The 17,760-nt window shown below is 44.1% G+C and overlaps 1 protein-coding gene across 1 annotated transcript in view; it reads right to left on the bottom strand.

The window, feature by feature from the left end:
* Window positions 1–16,712, bottom strand: part of SDC2 (syndecan 2) — a 60,175-nt gene extending 43,463 nt beyond the window's left edge. The window contains exon 1 of the mRNA XM_053950792.1: window positions 16,430–16,712. Within this exon, the coding sequence (XP_053806767.1) occupies window positions 16,430–16,489 (60 nt within the window). The 5' untranslated portion in view covers window positions 16,490–16,712. The remainder of the gene's footprint in view (window positions 1–16,429) is intronic.
* Between the last annotated feature and the right edge of the window lie 1,048 nt (window positions 16,713–17,760).

Here is a 17,760-nt window from a genome sequence, read left to right as displayed (position 1 = left end):
GTAAGAGCTAAGTAAGTTTTAATATCTCATTTAAAATATTAGCTAATTTTCACCATGTAAGTAAGAATTTATAACCATATGCACTGTAATGCATAGATTTCAACTTGGTTAATTCATATATTGAAAGCCCTGAATAATAGATTTTCAAAGATAAAACTGATAAGATACAGGTAGTATACTTCTTACATGAGCATAACAAATTAGTAACTGATTTGCTGTTGCTGCAGAAGGAGCTAGAAATTCCTTAGATTATGCTTAAGTATTGCCATGACAGCCATATCAGTTTATATGCATTTCTCAGTTCAGACATTTGTGGTATTTGTGGTTTTTTCCACCCAAGCAATCAGCTCTAACTTGCCAGTCTGTCCCATTTCTTCTCCTACTGAAGGTGGTCCTCTGTTTTCACAGAGGTACACAAGAACATCCCCATTTCCCTGGGTCATCCTCTGCAGTCCCACAAACAAATCCACCATCACCATCGCTCTCATCTCTCACATTACTTGCAACACTATCATGCTTCCCTGATGAAGGAAGGGTTTGGAGGAGGTGAGCAGCTCAGGGACTGGTGACAAGTCAGCTCTTTCACGTTCTGGCACATGTACTGGGAATGACAATGCCATGTACCTGTTCATTTTCCATCAGTGCTTGGCTCCTGGACAGAGTAGAGTGAGTAAGTGACTGCAGTCACATCCTCCATGCAACAAAAACAAACACAAACAAACAAGCAAACAAAAAAACCCAACAAAAACAAAAGTAGCAGGAATCAAAAGTTACAGTACATGGATTTTCTTCAAGATTTTCCCTTCTTTTCAGGGAAAGCTGCCTCTCTCCTATCTACTGTTGCAGCCACTTCCAAAACATGCATAATCTTCTGGAATGGCATTAATTAACAGTTGTGAGCAGTCACAGAATGGTTTCCAGCATGTAAAGTCACACCGTGGCTCTTATCCTTCCATGTGTCTCTCCATCTGACTTTCTCAGTGCCCTCTGTACACACAAGAGATCAGCAGCAGTAACTCAGCATTACACCATCTCCTCTAAAAAATCTTTAGCAGAGTTTGACACTTTTTATTAGTTGAGGGAAGATTTCTCCACATTGGAAATACAAACACACAAACCAGCTCTGTTAGCAGGAGTCAGCTGAGAGGTAAAAGTGAATAGAAGATGATACCTTTTTCTCACAGAAAGTGCTGAGACACCATCACTGGAGTTCCAGGCTACTTCCCCCCTAATTTATGCTAATTTTACTAGAAATCCAGTACATTTATTTACTATGCATCAATCCAGCCATTATCACAGAATTAAAAAGTAATTTGAAATTAATGAAGTATGGAGGAAAAATACTTGGATTTGATATCTGTGGTATTTCCAAGACTGCCTGGAAGTGCAATCACAGTGAGGAGGGTATGACATAGTAACTACATATTTACTTGTTTGACCATTACGCTGCCAAGAGACACACTGTCCTTTTGGAAAATGTCATCCATTTCACAACTTTCCCAAAAATACACTTTCTTATGCTTTTCTGAACACCCTAGCATACAAACACAAGCATCAAAAATACAAGAAAATTAAGAGTCACAGACTGCCAAGTTTCTTAATCACAGGCTTCTTCTCCCAGCATTAGAAAAAAATAAATCCTACTGTACTTGGCATGCCAGTGTATTATTTTAAATAAGTAGAAGGCCTGAAAGAAAGTCTCTCTTCATTTCCCAAATCCTAAGAGAAAATGGAGGAGTTATTTTCAGAGCATGTACTCAATGACCATCCATGAAGCCTGTTCATGTTGGTCATCCTGCACCACACCTAATGAACACACTGCCTTCTTCTGATGCATCTTACATTGCCTGCAGGAGAGGATTAAAAATAATTACGGAAAAAGGAAAAAAAAAAAAAAAAGCCTTAAAAATCTTACTAAAACAACTCAAATTTCCTTGGTTTGTTCCTCCTCCATTGGAAGATGTCTTCTCATGCAATAAGTCAGACTTACAGTTTCAGATTCTGCTTACATTTTAAAGCAAAAAAGTTTCAAGAATTTGGCTAACAGGGACATGTGGGGTTCTCTGCTGCACAGGCAGGAACTTGGTACACCCCACCCATCCTCCTGCAAAGGTTAAATAGTTCCCCAGGAAAGCCTGGATGCATCAGCGTTCTGCTGATGGGGAATTTGCTATTGGGGCGCCTTGTACTCCAGATCTTCCATGAACAAAAATTATGAAGTACAAAACTTGTTTGTCAGATCTTCATGCTCTCTCACTACTGAGCAGTTTCTCCACTTCAAAATTAATGTCTTCCAAGAGTCTCTGCAGAGCATAGGCTTCATTCAAGTTAGGTGTGAGTGAGAAAAGATAAAAGGATCAACTAGGTGCTTTGAAACAGCTCAACAGCTGAAACCCAGAAAACACTAAGTTCATGCTCTGCCAATAACTTAACTCTGATCCCTTTTCTTTGTCCTGACTGGAGTATCAGCACTGCTCAGTGCATACTCTAAACTCTGGAAACATTTGATGTAATTGACCACAAATGAAGTAACACAGATGTGCTTTTCCGTAAGCTGGAGTCTCTTTGGTCAGGGGAAAGTGGGTTTTCAGTCACACTGGCAGTGCAGAGGACCAGGAGGGCTGCATGGAGGGAGCAAGGAAGGAGTCTCCTGCTAACTCTGCAGCTGGAGGCTGCCCAGCTTCCCTCCTGTTACAGCTAGCTATTAAACTATACTCAGTGAAACTCCTTAGTGCACTTTTTCAGACCTGTGCGAGTCAAGTTTGACTCAAGATGATTTTCTCAGAGTCCTTTACTCCTCCTTCTTGCCTTTCCTAACCCGAGAGGGGATGTGGCAGTTGGATGTTACAGCTAAAGCTATGCTTTCTGTACAGTGCAGTTCAGCAATTAGAAGATTATTCTTGGCTTTACCCCCTGCAAATTTTAAGTCTCTTATTCCTGCTGTCTCTACAGATTCAGGCTTCCCAGTTCAATCTCCTGTCTTCTCATGGAGACCCTTCCTTAGTTGCCATAGAAAGGGTCCCTCTGCCTCAAAGGAAACCACAGCTTACGGCCCTCTCTGGCTGATCTCAGAATAAGCCTCTGGCAGGCCAAACACGAATTCTTTCTGAAAGGGTGAATATTAAGAAAAGGCTTTGTACCAGATAATTATTCCCAAAACTTTACCCAGGACCAGCATATTCTAATAGTCTCATTTATCCTGTTCTTTCACATAAACTTCTTCCCTACCCAGGCCTGCCCTTCATTAATGGAAATAAACTGCCCCCAAACCTCAGCAAAGTATTTTTGTGGGTTTGTTTTTTTTTTTTTTTTTTCCTGTGGGTAAGACACCCACATGAGTTTTACATGAGTTTTTGTTTAAAAAAAAAATAAACTGGTATTATTCAAAGGGAGGTTAAAATAGAACTCAGAGAGGACTCTCCTGAGCCTGCTCCTCAAACAAGGCTTCTCCTGTACAGCCCATCAAGGCTATTTCAAGAAGCACCTCCCATTTTTCACCCCTGAGTACGTCAAAGTGTGTCAGCTTAAGAAGCCAAAGAAAGAAATGGTTACTTAAGGGCAAGTGCAAATACCTTGAAGGGGTGGGAGTGAGTCAGGGTTGGGTTAACAGGTTGCTCACTGCACAGGGTATGGAGAGGTGTGCATCCACACAGCAGTTGCTGAGCCACAGATAATCCCAGCCCTCCCAGTGCCAGGCTCCATATCTCCAGAGGGAGCACAAGCACCTGGGGAGAAACCATTTCCCTCCCTGCACTGCAGGCCTTGAGCATGGTCATTAGTTCACGCACACCTTCGCACTCCTGGGGGAGCAACACTCAACATTTTCCCCTCTGGTATCCATGGAGAGAGATTAGCACTCCTGTATTTCATTAGCCAAGAGTACTAAGTAATCCACCAACTTGTGGAAAGAGTAAAAACACTGAGGTTAATGTATTTGGTGAGGCTCTGTTGAATGGTTGGGGTATTTTATTTCAGTATAGCATAAGGAAAGCAGCTGTCACCTTGATTATAGTGCCCTCGGTAATCTGACACTTCAGTTAGTCTCCCAACTTCAGACAGCTCCCCCTCCGTTTCAGTGAACACAGTTACTGATGACTTAAGCAGACAAATGGTGATTTACACAAAGTAAGTTTTGAAGTGAGGCTGTAGATCAGAGGAGGAGCAATTTGCACCTATCATTCCCATCCTTCCACAGTCAGAAGGGAGAACACGGGAGTCTTCCAAGAAAATCCAAAGAACAGAGAGAAATGCCAAGCTGCAACATTTGGCTCAACACACTCACTTTCCAAAAAGCAAAGGGGATGAGGGACGCAGTGCTCAAATGATCCATGTCTGCTTAAACGCTTGGTTTGCGTGCTCCAGTGCTGTTGAATGGACACAGCTGATGAGTCAAAGATGGAATTAGCATCCCTGATACAGCAACTCTTTTCCAGCCCAAACCAGTCACCTCCAGGCTTCTCCTTTAATTAAGGTCTGGCCAAGACATGTCAGCAGTCCAGCATCCCCTTCCTGCCAACAGCTCTGCCAATACTTTGGTCACTCACAACCAACTCCTCCCCACTCCCTCTTTTTCATTGCTGTGAGCTGAGTGAGCAGAAGGATTCCTGAGAGTGGGCAAAGGCCCAGAGCTGGCCCAGATTTTCATCTACCTTTTCTTCTGCTCTTGGATCTTGTACTTGCAACATGAGACTGAAGAGCAGTGCCAATGCTAACAGTTACCTTTTGTGCCTGATAGCACAAAAGCAGCAGGAGGGAAAGAAAAAATCAGTCTAATGAGGTTGGAAGCACAAGAGATTGCAAAGAAAAAGAGCAAATAAATAACTTAAGGTATAAATTGCAGTTAAGTGCACTACAGTTACCATGTACTGTGCAGTATTGTTCAGAAATATCACCAGCACAAGTTAGAACACCCCACACACTGAACAAAAAGCAACACTTCTGGTAGGAAACTGGTAGTCTTACACCACCACTGTGGTGATAATGGCATGAGAAATTGCACAAGTGACAGGTCAGACAGAATTTAAAAGCCTTCAGTTTGTGTTGCTCTGTTAGTTTTTATCTTCTGACAGAAACAGTCTAACACGGACAATAACACAGAGCACTGCCCATCCCTGCAGTACACTCTATTTTGCCATTCTTGAAAAATAAACTTTTTTTCTCCCCATTTTCTTTTGAAGACAAAAGTCCATTAAGACATGTCTTACATCTGCTTTGATTTATCCAGAGGAAAGTCAAAGCACTTACACTTTATGCTTTAACTGATAAATTTACATAGCTCCATGGACAATGCCATATAATTTAATCATTTATTTGCCTTGAAAAGAAAGCAAACTTTTATTTATAAGCTGCTTTACATTTTAGAGGTTTTCACTAAAATAGAAGTTCAGCATAATATGAAGCCTTTACTCACAGGTACAGAGACAGCACTGAACTTCAATTAATCACAAAAAATAAAAAATTAATCCAGCAAATAAAAAGAAGCCTTAAAGAAAGCTAACTGACAACTGCAAAACACAGGAGGACATGTCTCTGATAAACTGAACGTCTTTTCTGTTAAGCTGAGCACTATATTTACCACCTGGCCTGCAAGGGTTGCTTTTATTCAAAAGCTCTGCAGTAAAATACATGCACGTGTAGAGGATGAAGACTTTATCATTGAAACCTTCTGCAAGAAATTAGGGGAATGAGAAAGACTCACACACTTGTGCAGCAAAATTAGGTCAGGATGCCTTTGAACGGCTCCATTTGAAGGCTGTGCCAGACTTCACATCAAATACTTTTTAGTGCATTAGACCCAACGGCTTAAGAGATGAACTTCTATACTGCTGATAATTATTACTGGTATTATGCATTGCTGCTTCCCTTTCCACCTGTGGATAATTATAAATAGCCTAGATTTTCCAATCCCTGACATATGCCACTTGGTTAACAGCACTTCCAAAACCTATCCTTTATAACCACAGGTCACACATTTCAAATATGACAACCACGTAACTCTACAGAGATTGCTAAATCATGACTTGCCCCACACATGCTCTTATCTAAATGTTCCCTGAATATACAGAGATGGCTAAATGGCATTAGCATCCCAGTAATTAATGATGTGAAGCTGTAAAGTGCCAAGCTAGTGATTCAAATGCCAACCTGCCTCTGCCCTCCTGTGCCTAGGTACAGCCCTGGACTGTGCAACCAGAGAGTATCACTGCCAATGGCTCCATCACCTCCTGATGGGGCTGGTGCTCTCCCCTCCATGCCAGTTCTTGCTCTTGATGGCCTTCAGGGCTATCTGCAAATAAAACACAGTCCAGTAGCCAAGCTGGGAAGGAAAAGGCCAAGGAAATGTCCCCAGACATATCAGGCAGTTAATTATACACCGCTTCCCTGCTCAGCTTTACTGTTCACACTCTGAGGAATAGGCAATAGAGCCCACCAGACCCATATCCAGTAATGTTTGTGCAAATTTTCATTAAAAAATCAATTTAAAACTAACCTACAACAATACCCAAATCTCAAAACTATTACATCACGTCATTCAGAATTTTAAGTCTTTAAAAATTCAGACTTTTCCTCAGGTTTTTTAAGCTCTTAAAATTCACAGCTGAATTCACTCTAGCAAGCTTGGTCCTTGGAAGGGTTGTTAAGATACACCGAAACATCCTACTCCAGTTTCCTACTGCTCCTTTTGCTCTCCTGTTAGGTGACACTACTAATTGTACAGCTGCTACAGCTAGCTGCCAGAGACTGCTCTAAGGAGGTTTCCCAATTAGATTAGCTGAATTGAATAATGAGAGAGATTAGCTTTTTCTGTGCATCTCTAGGAAGCCATAGAGAAATCCCCAAAAATACTCTTGCTAATCCTCCCTTAGGACCCCTCATCTCTGATTACAAATACAGAAATGCCATGTGAGCAACTTTACTATGTGGGAACTGTGCCAGCTCTGACTGTCTGTACAGCAACAACCTTCATGACAAGTCATCCTACCTACTTTTTTTAAGAATGACAGTGTCTGCCACAAGTTCTCCTCAGTCCTCATCAGGCTCCTCAAGTCAAATACATTTACCCATGTAGACCAGAGGAGGCAAGCCTCAGATGTTAGGTGAAACTAGAAGAAATGGCAAAGAAGCAACACAGAGACTGTTGTCTGTACATTACAGAACCACCAATTTTCTTTCCCTACAGTAAGGGGATTTTTTGTCATAACCTAAAGCTTCCAAATTCTTTCAGTGCAGATAGAGAAGGTCAGAGGAAAAAACTCAAAAATTAAATACTGACTGGCACATGAAGTCAGCAGAATCACAAAATATTCAGAAACCCAGAAGACTTCTTTAACCCACAGACAACATTAAAGTATAAATAAAAGTATAAGAAAAGTATAAGAAAATCTACATCACGATTAAGTTTATGCCACTAGGCAGAAGACCAATTCAAGGTATCCACCAGAGGAGGCCTACATCAAGGTGCCAGGTCACCAGCTTTTGGTTAAACAGGAGAGAGATGGTCAAGCAACATTAGTGTAAGCACAAAACCCAAACCAGCCAAGCATAGAGCAAGTTTTTCAGACTGTGAATTATTGTAAGAACAAAAACAAAAGATAAGAAAGGTAATTTCCCTTTTCTAATGCCCTACAGTTGCGAAACAGACAAGAAGTGGCATTTTCATGGCAGCAATACTGTTGAGAGTACTGTCTCAAACCATTTTGAATCAAATGCTCTGTGTTACCAGGAGCTCAGAAGTTCCCTCCATCAGGGAAAGTCAATGGCATGGGCACATGACTGCCTCTCCACTGTAGCAGAAAGGCTATTTATTACTGAGCCTGAGCCCCACCAAAGGCAGAGATCACCCCTGCAGACACAGCCGTGCTCTTCAACAGGGCACGGCTGGCTGGGCTGAACAGCACCAGAGAAAAACATCTGTAATAGGCAGTATGACCAGAGACAATGAGTTAACTAAACTTCAAGGTCCTGTCTCCTCCAGAACCTGCAGACTTTAAGGAGCCAAGTCTGTTTTTACCAGGTGGCCAGGGAACTTACTTTCTTCACCCTCAAACACTGCACAGTCAGACCATCAAGCAATACTGAAATGTCAAAACATTATCCAAACACAAATCATGAGTCTTCATTATTTAAGGCTGTGAAATAATGTATCTCTTTATAGTCAGTTATCAAACTTGTTCCTTCCAACACTGCGGCCTTCATGGTATTCCTCCCCTCTGCACACCAATGGATGCTCTGTGCTCCAGGAAGGACCACAGCTCCTACCTGAATTCAGAGCAAAAAACATCGCATGGTTTGCCACAGGGCTTGGTCACTGCCAAACTCTCTGGAAATTTCTGGAGACATCTGTCATGCTTCCATGCAGCAGACAGACATGTCCACTGAAATATTTTGGTCAAAAGCCATAAAAAGGCAAATTCAGTTGCAACACAGACAGATAATTTCTGCTGAGCCAGGAGTCCATTCAGGTCACAGCAGCTCTAGTGGGACCTCCCAGCCTAGTCAGGTCAGGTACAGACCTATGCTAACCACTGTTCCCAGTTTTTCTCCTTAGACCCAAGTTTTTCCAACTCAGTCACATTTTTCAGTGATGACCATGCCTGTCCCCTTACCAGGGCTTTGAGGGCAGAGAAAATGCTGTGCTGGAGAATCAAACCAAAAGCACCTATGGGAGCTACCAAGGATCAAATCATAAACATGGGGGAAAATTTATGAAACTGCTGTATTAAATTACAAGTAAAGAAACAAGAAAAAAAAATTAAAACAACACCTTTTGTTTAAGACTTTTCTTCCTGGTAAGTAAAATCAGAGAGGCTGCCCCTTTCACACTAATTCAGGCCAAGAAAATTATTAACAGAATTTTGAGAGAAATTTTGTTATGTTTATTTAACTGGGAAGCATGTTCTCCGAGGCATTTCTTGTCCTGACACTTGAAAGACACACACACTACAGAATAAAAAAAATAAAATATATGTAAAATAGAGCTCCATATTGAATAAAGTTCTATATAAAACACATGAACACACAAGGTTTCAAAGACCTTTCAAGCTAGAACTCCAGCATCTGGAGAGAGATCAGTGTTGATTGCTCTGTGGAAGACAGTCTCTGTGAACACATAATTTCAAAAGTACCCCAAGAGGTTTCATTTCATGACATTGTAGATATCACATTAAAAAAAATAAAAATCAGCCTTCATGAATGAGAAATAATCCAAGAGCACATGTCTGGAAAATCATGAACAGCTTCACCAAAGACAAGAATTTAGAATATACACATGGCACTTTAATAACTTTTCCCGTCTATCTCCAGGACTAGCCATTTTTCTTGTTACACCACAGAGGAGATTCGTGAGTTGCAGATGCTACATATGCTTAAGCTACCAATTATTCTAAAGCATTAATCTTCTAACTTTGGACACTGCCTCAGCAGTTCCTGAGAACTTTACACCTTCTCTCAATGACATTTACACAAGCCCGTAACTAACACAACCAAATTCCACACATGCTGTTCATGGATGCTCCTTCTTCTTGCTGGACAAACACTTTCCTTTGTGATTGCACTGCCACCACCAGCAAGTACCAAGTGCCTCTGAGCTCCTAAACGGGAGAAGATTCAGTCCACAGACAGGACAGGACCTAAAGGTTTTCCAATCTGCCTTCCACAAAAATTGTCAAAATCTTGCTTCTCAGCAGCATTATCTCATGCACATCCTTGCTGTAGGAATCATACATTATTATTATTATTATTATTATTATTATTATTATTATTATTATCATTATTATTATTTACAGGACTAAGACGTATCTATTTTCATTTATGCAATGTCACAAATCTATATTCAATGGAAGCTCAATTTCTGGCTGTCCCAAAGATGGTATGTTTCCTTTACTGTGAACTACCTTCACCTTTCCGCTTTGCTTCCCTTGCAGGTCTTCATTTTTAATTATAACAACACCACTAACGTCACACCTCAGTGACTACGTATTAGAACATGGAACAGCACTTGAAAAGGATTTGAATGGAAAGCCTTTGTGGATGCTTTCACGTGGTAATCAGTTTAAGTGGCATACTGATTCTGGACTCTCTGCATCCAGAGTAAGCACAAATAAACAACCTGGAAAAGGAAGAATCTGTCTCCTGGACATTGCTCATCTCCACAGCCTGCAATGTACACCATATATCCAAACCAATTTCTAGCCTTCTCCTGCAGACCCCAGTCTAAAAAGCAAACAGGATTCAGCTCTTAAAACCAAAAGATACCATGTGGGCGGGATTTGGCTGTACCTTTCAGGCACTGTGTCCAGCTAGCTACTCCTGCAGGTACTGAAGAATCAACACAGCTGGAATTAATACAGCTCAGCCCAGAGAAAGAGGAAAGCTTGCTTCTACTTGTATAGTTAACGGGAGGACAGAAGCAGACATACAAGAAGAGATCCTGTCAAAGGTGGGAGAGGGAAGACCTGGTTAGGTTATTCATTCATGTGGCAGCAAGTATGATATATTTTTTTGCTCTCTATTGAAGCATCCTTAGTCTTGAGGCTACACTGGTCATGCACCCAACTGTTCCCTGGGAAGTACTTCATCTCCCAGTCTGTGTTACTTTAGCAGCACTCTTTCCTACATCTCTGTGAGAGTCAGTCCTCTCAGTCCACACAGACAGTCACACTTCTGAAATACACTTCAAATAACAGGGATGGGTGACCTCACACTGATCTCAAAGGTGACAAGTGACTTCCATTATTGTGGAAGCACCTCTAGAGAAAATTATTCTTTATTATGGCTAATCAAATGGGAACAAAACATGTCTGACAACATAATATTTAAATACAGACAATATATTCTGGTTGTTAATCACAATGCTGGCTTCTGAACATTTTGATTCTGTGCCTCTGGATTATATATACAGGCTATTTGACATTCTGTAAGTCTCTTTGTCTCCTAACTATTAATAAAAGTACAGTGTATTTATCTTCACCCTCACAACTCAAACACAGACAAACAGGTTTTTATTTTAACTTCCCCAAATCAATTCACCTTGGGAACAAAACAATTTAGCTGAGAAGGTAGATTTCTGGAGAAGTTGTTTATATATAAACTAAAAATAGTGATTTAAGATGGAGCGGCCAGGTCAGGCTTTAGTTAAGCACAGCTTATATGTACTACACTCTAATAGCCTATCTATGGACAAGGCCAATTTCTGCAGATTCATCACCACCCTATTAGTCATTATTTCACTTTAAATGAAACTCCTGCTTGAGACATCAACAAAAATAATTTGCTCAGCACAAATGCACTTGTTGCAAATGGCTGTTAAATGCTACATTTTCTCCCACTGCAATCAGTATTCCAGTACTTCTAAGGATTACACATATTCTGTTTTTCTGCCTAAATATCTAGTATGCTTTTGAAAGCATCCCCCAGGGCTGAGCTAATCAAGAAAACAACATACATACAGAGAACTGTCATTATTAGAGGGTCAAACACCAATGCAGTCTGTACTCCAGAGCTTGCAAATTATACTTCAATGTGAGCAGGAGAAATAATGTTCCCAAATCACTGAATAGTGTCATGTAACCTATGAATAAATTACTAGTCCTGAAAAGATTATAGATAGCAATTTATTATCATCTTGTAATCTTGAACTGAAGATAACCAAACAACAAGCTGTTCACAGAACAGCCTCCAGTAATTCTCTCATGCTTCCTACAACACCGATGGCAAAGTGACTTGAATGTGGACCAAATCACTTGCTCATGACTTGTGCATCCTCTCTCAAGTGCAGCAGCACAGAGAGCATTTTTATGATTCAGATTCAAGTAGGGTCTTATATGAGGCCTCAAATAAGCTTGCCTATCTCAAACACAACATTTATGTTAAAAATAATAGTCTGTCAAATCTATTCAGAAGACAAAAGAGCACTTCTCCATAACTAGACAAGAGCTCTTTGTTCAGCCATTGAGCCTTACTAAAGCCTGCAATTCTTTGACATAAGCAAGATGTTTAAATTGCTCAATAGCAAAAGTCAATTTGGTGAGAAAATATAATTAATAAATGCCATCCATATGCCTATGCTTGACATTTTATAAAGACAACTCGCCACAAAGAGCAGTGCAAATGCAGAACTCTGCAAATGACTGGCTCCTCTGCAGGCTCTTCTCCAAGCCCAAGAAGCACTGCCAAAATGCCACGTTCCCTAGCAAGGATGGCAGGCAGCTCTCCACCATCCACCTCACCCTCCCAGAGACATTAGATCATTGCTGCATGTTTGACATGTGACTTCTCATAACCTGCACCCCTACAAGTCAAGAAATTAGGCCTTTATCTTGTCATCCTGTGATTACACTTAATTTAGGACTACAGAAACTTAGACCCATCCAATCTCCAAGCAAATTCCAGACTTACTGCACACTCTCCAAAGTCCACCATCTTTATTCCATTAGCTACAGGAACTGTCTCAAACCTACCACAGAGGTGTTACCTGCCCAAGAACCACAATCCCAGCACTCAGCTTCAAACCCTAAGATATTTGTCCTGACTTGTCCCTGAAGATGATGCTCTCATCTACTTCCTTGATAAGGATCTAGGAAAAAAATGCAGAGAAAACATCTCTGCACTTCAGGCCTCAATACTAAGTCAGTTCCAATGCAGACCTCAGGGCTAAGATATTACAAAGAGGAACTTCAGTGTTTCATCTGGGGTCAAGATTCATCTGTTCTTTAATTTTTAAACAATAATCTAACCTGAGACAGAAACCCATTTCCAGAAAGTGGCTCCTGAGAACCCACCATCTAAGGGGTGGCTGTAATACCCTAGATTGGTGGCAAGCCCCAGAATTTCCAGTGCATGGCAGTGCAGGCAGAACCCAGAAGTTCAGTCAGAGCAAGGGAAGCAGACATAGCAGAATCCAGGTGTTGCCACACCACAAAAAGCAATGGATGAACAGTTATTAATTCTACAGTGAGAAGAAAAGGTACATGTGAATTGGAGGTGGGTAGAAATAAATGAAGACTGAAAAGACTTCCTCCTTTCATTGGAACTTATTTGACAAAGCAAATATAACACAGACAGGAGAGACACACACAGCATATAAATCTAAATATCAGCTATTTCTTCAGCCCTTCTTTTCCTCTAATTACTATCTCTGAAGTCTAACTGCCTTTTTCAAAAAAACAGTCCTTCTCTCCAACACACTATCAATTTTCCAAATTCCAAAACCAAAGTAACCATTAGAAACAAATGTACGAAAATTACAGCATCATGGTTCTCAAATACTAAATACTTCTGAAAAGTATACCAAATATCACCCTCGGATCATCTTCCAATGATTATATTTATGCCAACAACTCAGCGGTCAGATGCTTACACAAGAAACCAAAAGACCACTCATGTGATGCCCCAACGCTCTGTTTCACTGAAAGTCCCAAATCCAGCCCCACATTCATGATGTGAAGCAGTCTCCAGACTCCAGAAGCTTCCCGGGGAGAGATGGACTCAACCTTCTGTGAGGGGAGCAGCACCATAACACTGCAGTATGCAGCACAACCTGCTAGCCAGCAAAGTCTTGGACGTGCAGAGAGGATCTGACTGTCACACAAGCTCTGGAAAACCATTCGTCCCACTGCTGCAAACTAGAACGAAACGGAAACGTTTATCAGCCTCTTCTGAATGGGAGCTGACAACTACAGCTGGATACTTGGCACTGCTCTCTGGTGCTATTAAAATCAGCAAAAGCTGGCTCCCAACATCATCAGGACTGGGCTCAGGGGCTCAACCTTTTAAAAGGTGCATCAGGCCTCTCACTCAGTTTTCCTTTTCTTTCCAACAGTTTTATGTCACTGTCTTTCCTTCTCTTATAAGCAAACCAAGAAACTTTCAAGGTAGCTAGAAAGCACATTTTTTGCCATTCAGCCAAGCCTGTGTGAATCCCCCATGTCTTTCGAGACCCACATAGGTTACCAGAACCCACTGTAATCTGACATCTCACTGCACACTGCGCTGATGGCAGCAAACCACTCCTTAAGCCCCAGCTGCAATCCACCAGCTTTGGTGTGGGTAACACTCGCCACCATGTGCAGGCTGGCACTAACAGGTTGGGCTCCCTCTCACGCTCTCCATCACAGCCCTGTCCCGAAGCAGCTGCTCCCCCGGGGGAGCTGGCATGGCACAGCAGAGCACAGCTGTGCTGCGACAGCCCACATCACGGCACACAAAGCACGCACCCAGCACTGACAAACCACTCCCGTCATCGCTCGGTGGCAGGTCTCACTTCCAGGACATTCTTAACACAGTGCTAGAATCTCCTTGGCCCACCTCAATAAAAGTGTAGGTTGGTTATGCAGACCAAACACAGGGAATTCATTGCTTTAAGAAACAAAATCTGCTGCAGCTTTCTGCTCCTCTGCTCAGAAGACTCACGGATAATTTACTTCATCAGAAACAAGATTTTTACCTTATGGTTTTGTCTAAATAATAATAATAATAAATAGTAGAATCTAAAAACATGAAGAAATTTAGAGCTAAATCCATTTGATAGTGGTCTGGAGAGCTGGGAGGGTTTTTTTAAGTATCCATATAAAATTCCTCTTATGACAAGGACAGACTTCTGCAGTGAACACAGATTTGGCATCTGTCTTTTCCCAGAGACTGGTCTACAAAATCCTATCTTAAGGGACCATGAAGCTGCTGCCAGGAGCAGTTAAAGGAAAAAGAAGGGAGGTGAAAGAAAAGGAAAAAGACCAACCTCCTTTTACTTTTTCAGTCCCTCCACAACTTTCTGGCAGCAGTAAGGGTGCTGCAGCAGAGCCAGGCAGGCTCCCCCCACCTCGCTCTCCCCACTGTCCCTTGAACTGCACCGCATGGGATATGCCCCAAAAACCCACCTCACACTGCTACAGTCTGTTCATCCTAAGGCAAAAACCCATCAAACTTAATACTCTGCTAATTACTGTGGCAGTTTAATAGCTACTCCACCATCAGAGAACTTCATACTAACAGCATTTCTATAAAATTAAAGGATATTGTAGCTCATTAGCCAAGGGTGTTTCTGCAGCACAGTTATACTTAGCGGAAACAAAGGTCAGTGTTCTACCCAACCCTTTTTTAATCCGTTTTTAAGAAAGTGTTTTGCCATTGTACCCTTAGAAATCCCTAATGGTGAGCCAGATTTTATGAAGGCTGTGACTTGGCTAATTTATACAACAGCTAGAGAACTTCAAAAGTTAACCCAGGCTAGCGACGTTATTTAGTTCAGTGAAGCGGCTCATTTTAATTGGATTAAATTGGAATTTTTTTTTTTAATTTCATATTGAAACCTCAATTTATCATTTCCTAATATTTGCCCAAACACTGCATCACTGTCATTTGCACACCCCTTTCCCCAAGACAATCTCAGATCCACAGATGGAAAAGACCAAAACCCTCTGGCCGGTCCTCGCCGGCTCCTGCCACGAAAGGGTGGGAGGCTCGCCGGAGAGAGGCTTTCCCAGAGGTACAAATCCCAGCAACAGAGCTAATTGCATTAAGCAGCGGGCCCGGTTAGCGAATACACTCTTGGCACGGAAAAAGTGTAAACAGCAGCATTATCCCGAGCACCTCGCGAGCTACATGGGGAAGGGCCGGCCGGGTGCGCAGCAGGCTCGGGCTCCGCGGAGCCGGGACCGGGGGCTGGCCGGGAGCCGCGCAAGGCGATCTGTCTGAGGGGTCTGGGAGGTCCTGAGCAGCGCAGCCAGGAGTTGCTGCCTTTTTTCTCTTTTTAGCCACGGGCCGTGAGGAGTGGATTTTGCAAGGGACGCTCCCGCCTCACCGCCCGTGAAGCCGGGGGAAGCGGCGATGTCCTCGGGCGGCCGCTCGGACACGGGGCGGCCCGGCGGCTCCCGGCGCTGGTGCGGGACGGGGTACAAGCCCCCGCTCCCGGACCCAGCCCCGCGCCGCGGCCCCTCGGGCGCCCCGCAGCCGCCGGGCAGCCGCCCCTCCTCCGGAGAGGCAGGGAGAGAGGCACCGGGGGGGCTCCGGGGCCGGCTGGCGGCTGGGTCATCGCGGCAAACTTCGGCCGAGGTTCGCTGGAGGGCGCAGGGTGCTCCGCTGCGGCAGGGTGGTCCTCTCGGCTTCGTGAGGATGTTTGAGATTTTGTTGTTTTTTGGAGGTTTCCTCGGGGTTTTTTTGGTGGGTTTTTTTTTTTTTTTTTTTTTTTGGTGGGGGGGGAAAGGGGGTGTCTCTCTTTTCTTGGTAAGTAGGACGGAATGGTGCCTGCCATTTGCAGACCGCTCAACTATCAACAGATGCGCCCCCGAGCCAGCCCAGTGCCCCGCGGACGGCGATGCAACGGGGCAAGCCTCGGGCTGCGCGCCCCGCGCTTGGCTGCCGCAACCGAGGCGGCCGCCCTCGTCCCGTCCCGTCCCGTCCCGTCCCGTCCCCTCCCCTCTGCCCCGGCACTCACCGGCTGCCCGGAGGCGCAGGCCACGAAGCTGACGGTGAGCGCCAGCCACACGCCCCGCATTATTCCCGCGGAGCCGGCGCGGCGGCCGCCGGGGGCCGGGCACAAAGGAGAAACCGGGGCCGGCGGCGCTCGGCAGCGCCCGAGGGGCGCGGGGCAGGGCCGGTGGCGCCCCGGATCCGGCCCGCCGCGCTCCTGCCGCTGGGCTCCGCGCTCCGCTCTGGCGGGCCCGGTGCTCCGGCGCTGGGGCGCGCGGGCTGCAGGCTGCGCGCTGCCGGCTCCGCCGCCCTCCCTCCGCCCCGAGTGCGCGGCGGCGGCGCCGCGGCTCCCAGTTAAACCCCGCAGAAATTCCTGCAGGATTACAACACAGATTGGCAGCTCCCCCAGCCAGTGGAAAGAAGCAGCGCGCCGCCACCGCCGGCTCTCGCCCCTCGCAAATTCAAGCAACTTTCCCCCCCTCCCTCCTCCGCCCTCTCCTCCGCCCTCGTCTCCCCTCCCTCGTTCTCCCCCCCAGTGGAAAACATGAGCAGCGCCGCGGACCGACTGGACCGACTATGAGAAGGCTGGCCCCGTATAAAATCGGGGACTTGGAAAGGCTCCCCCTAAGCAAGAGAAATCCGGCCGCGGCCGCATGTTTTTAGCGCTGTGCTGCCGGGGTTCGCACAGCTGCTCCGCGCCACCCTCCCCGGGAAGCCTCGGTGGCAGCTCCAAGTGTCAGAAAAAAAAGCAAAATGGAGGGGTCAAAAATCACGGGAAGCGGAGCTATCCCGAAAATTCCAGCTCATTGTGAATCCCTTAGCTTTTTGCCTCAGGTTTCTTTTTTTTTTAGAGTTTTCGCCCCCAACAAGAATACTAGAAACTTTAAAGGGTGAGGGGCAACAAAGTCAGAAAGGACTGCGATTAGTAGCTAGTTACATAGATCCAGAAGCTATGTCTTCAAAATAAATATTGCAGGAATTGACAGCACCAAGAATGTGTGCTCCAGAAGCCAAAACAAGAAGTCTTGCTACAACTAGTCCGTGGTATTTCTCAACTGGGGAAAATGGTGCTTTTGCAGAGCTCAGGAGCCTCAGCCCGATCCACTTGTATATGCCAGCATGTTTCCACCACTGAACGTGTACACACATGATATCAGTCATTGGACATGGAAAAGGAGCAATAACCAGGAAAGCAAAATATATCAGTCTCACTTGCAAACTACGACTGGTGATTTAAGTCAGAAGGTAGCAAACAGTGTTTTATAGCCTGAATCAAATTGGTCACAAGGACCATAATGGTCTCTTTTGTTTGAGCAAAATCTATCTCTCTCAGAGGACCCGGGTCCTGGAGAGGGC

The sequence above is a fragment of the Vidua chalybeata genome, chromosome 1, assembly GCF_026979565.1.
Source record: "Vidua chalybeata isolate OUT-0048 chromosome 1, bVidCha1 merged haplotype, whole genome shotgun sequence".
NCBI classification, from domain to species: Eukaryota; Metazoa; Chordata; class Aves; order Passeriformes; family Viduidae; genus Vidua; species Vidua chalybeata.
This window is presented reverse-complemented; position numbering and strand designations above follow the sequence as displayed.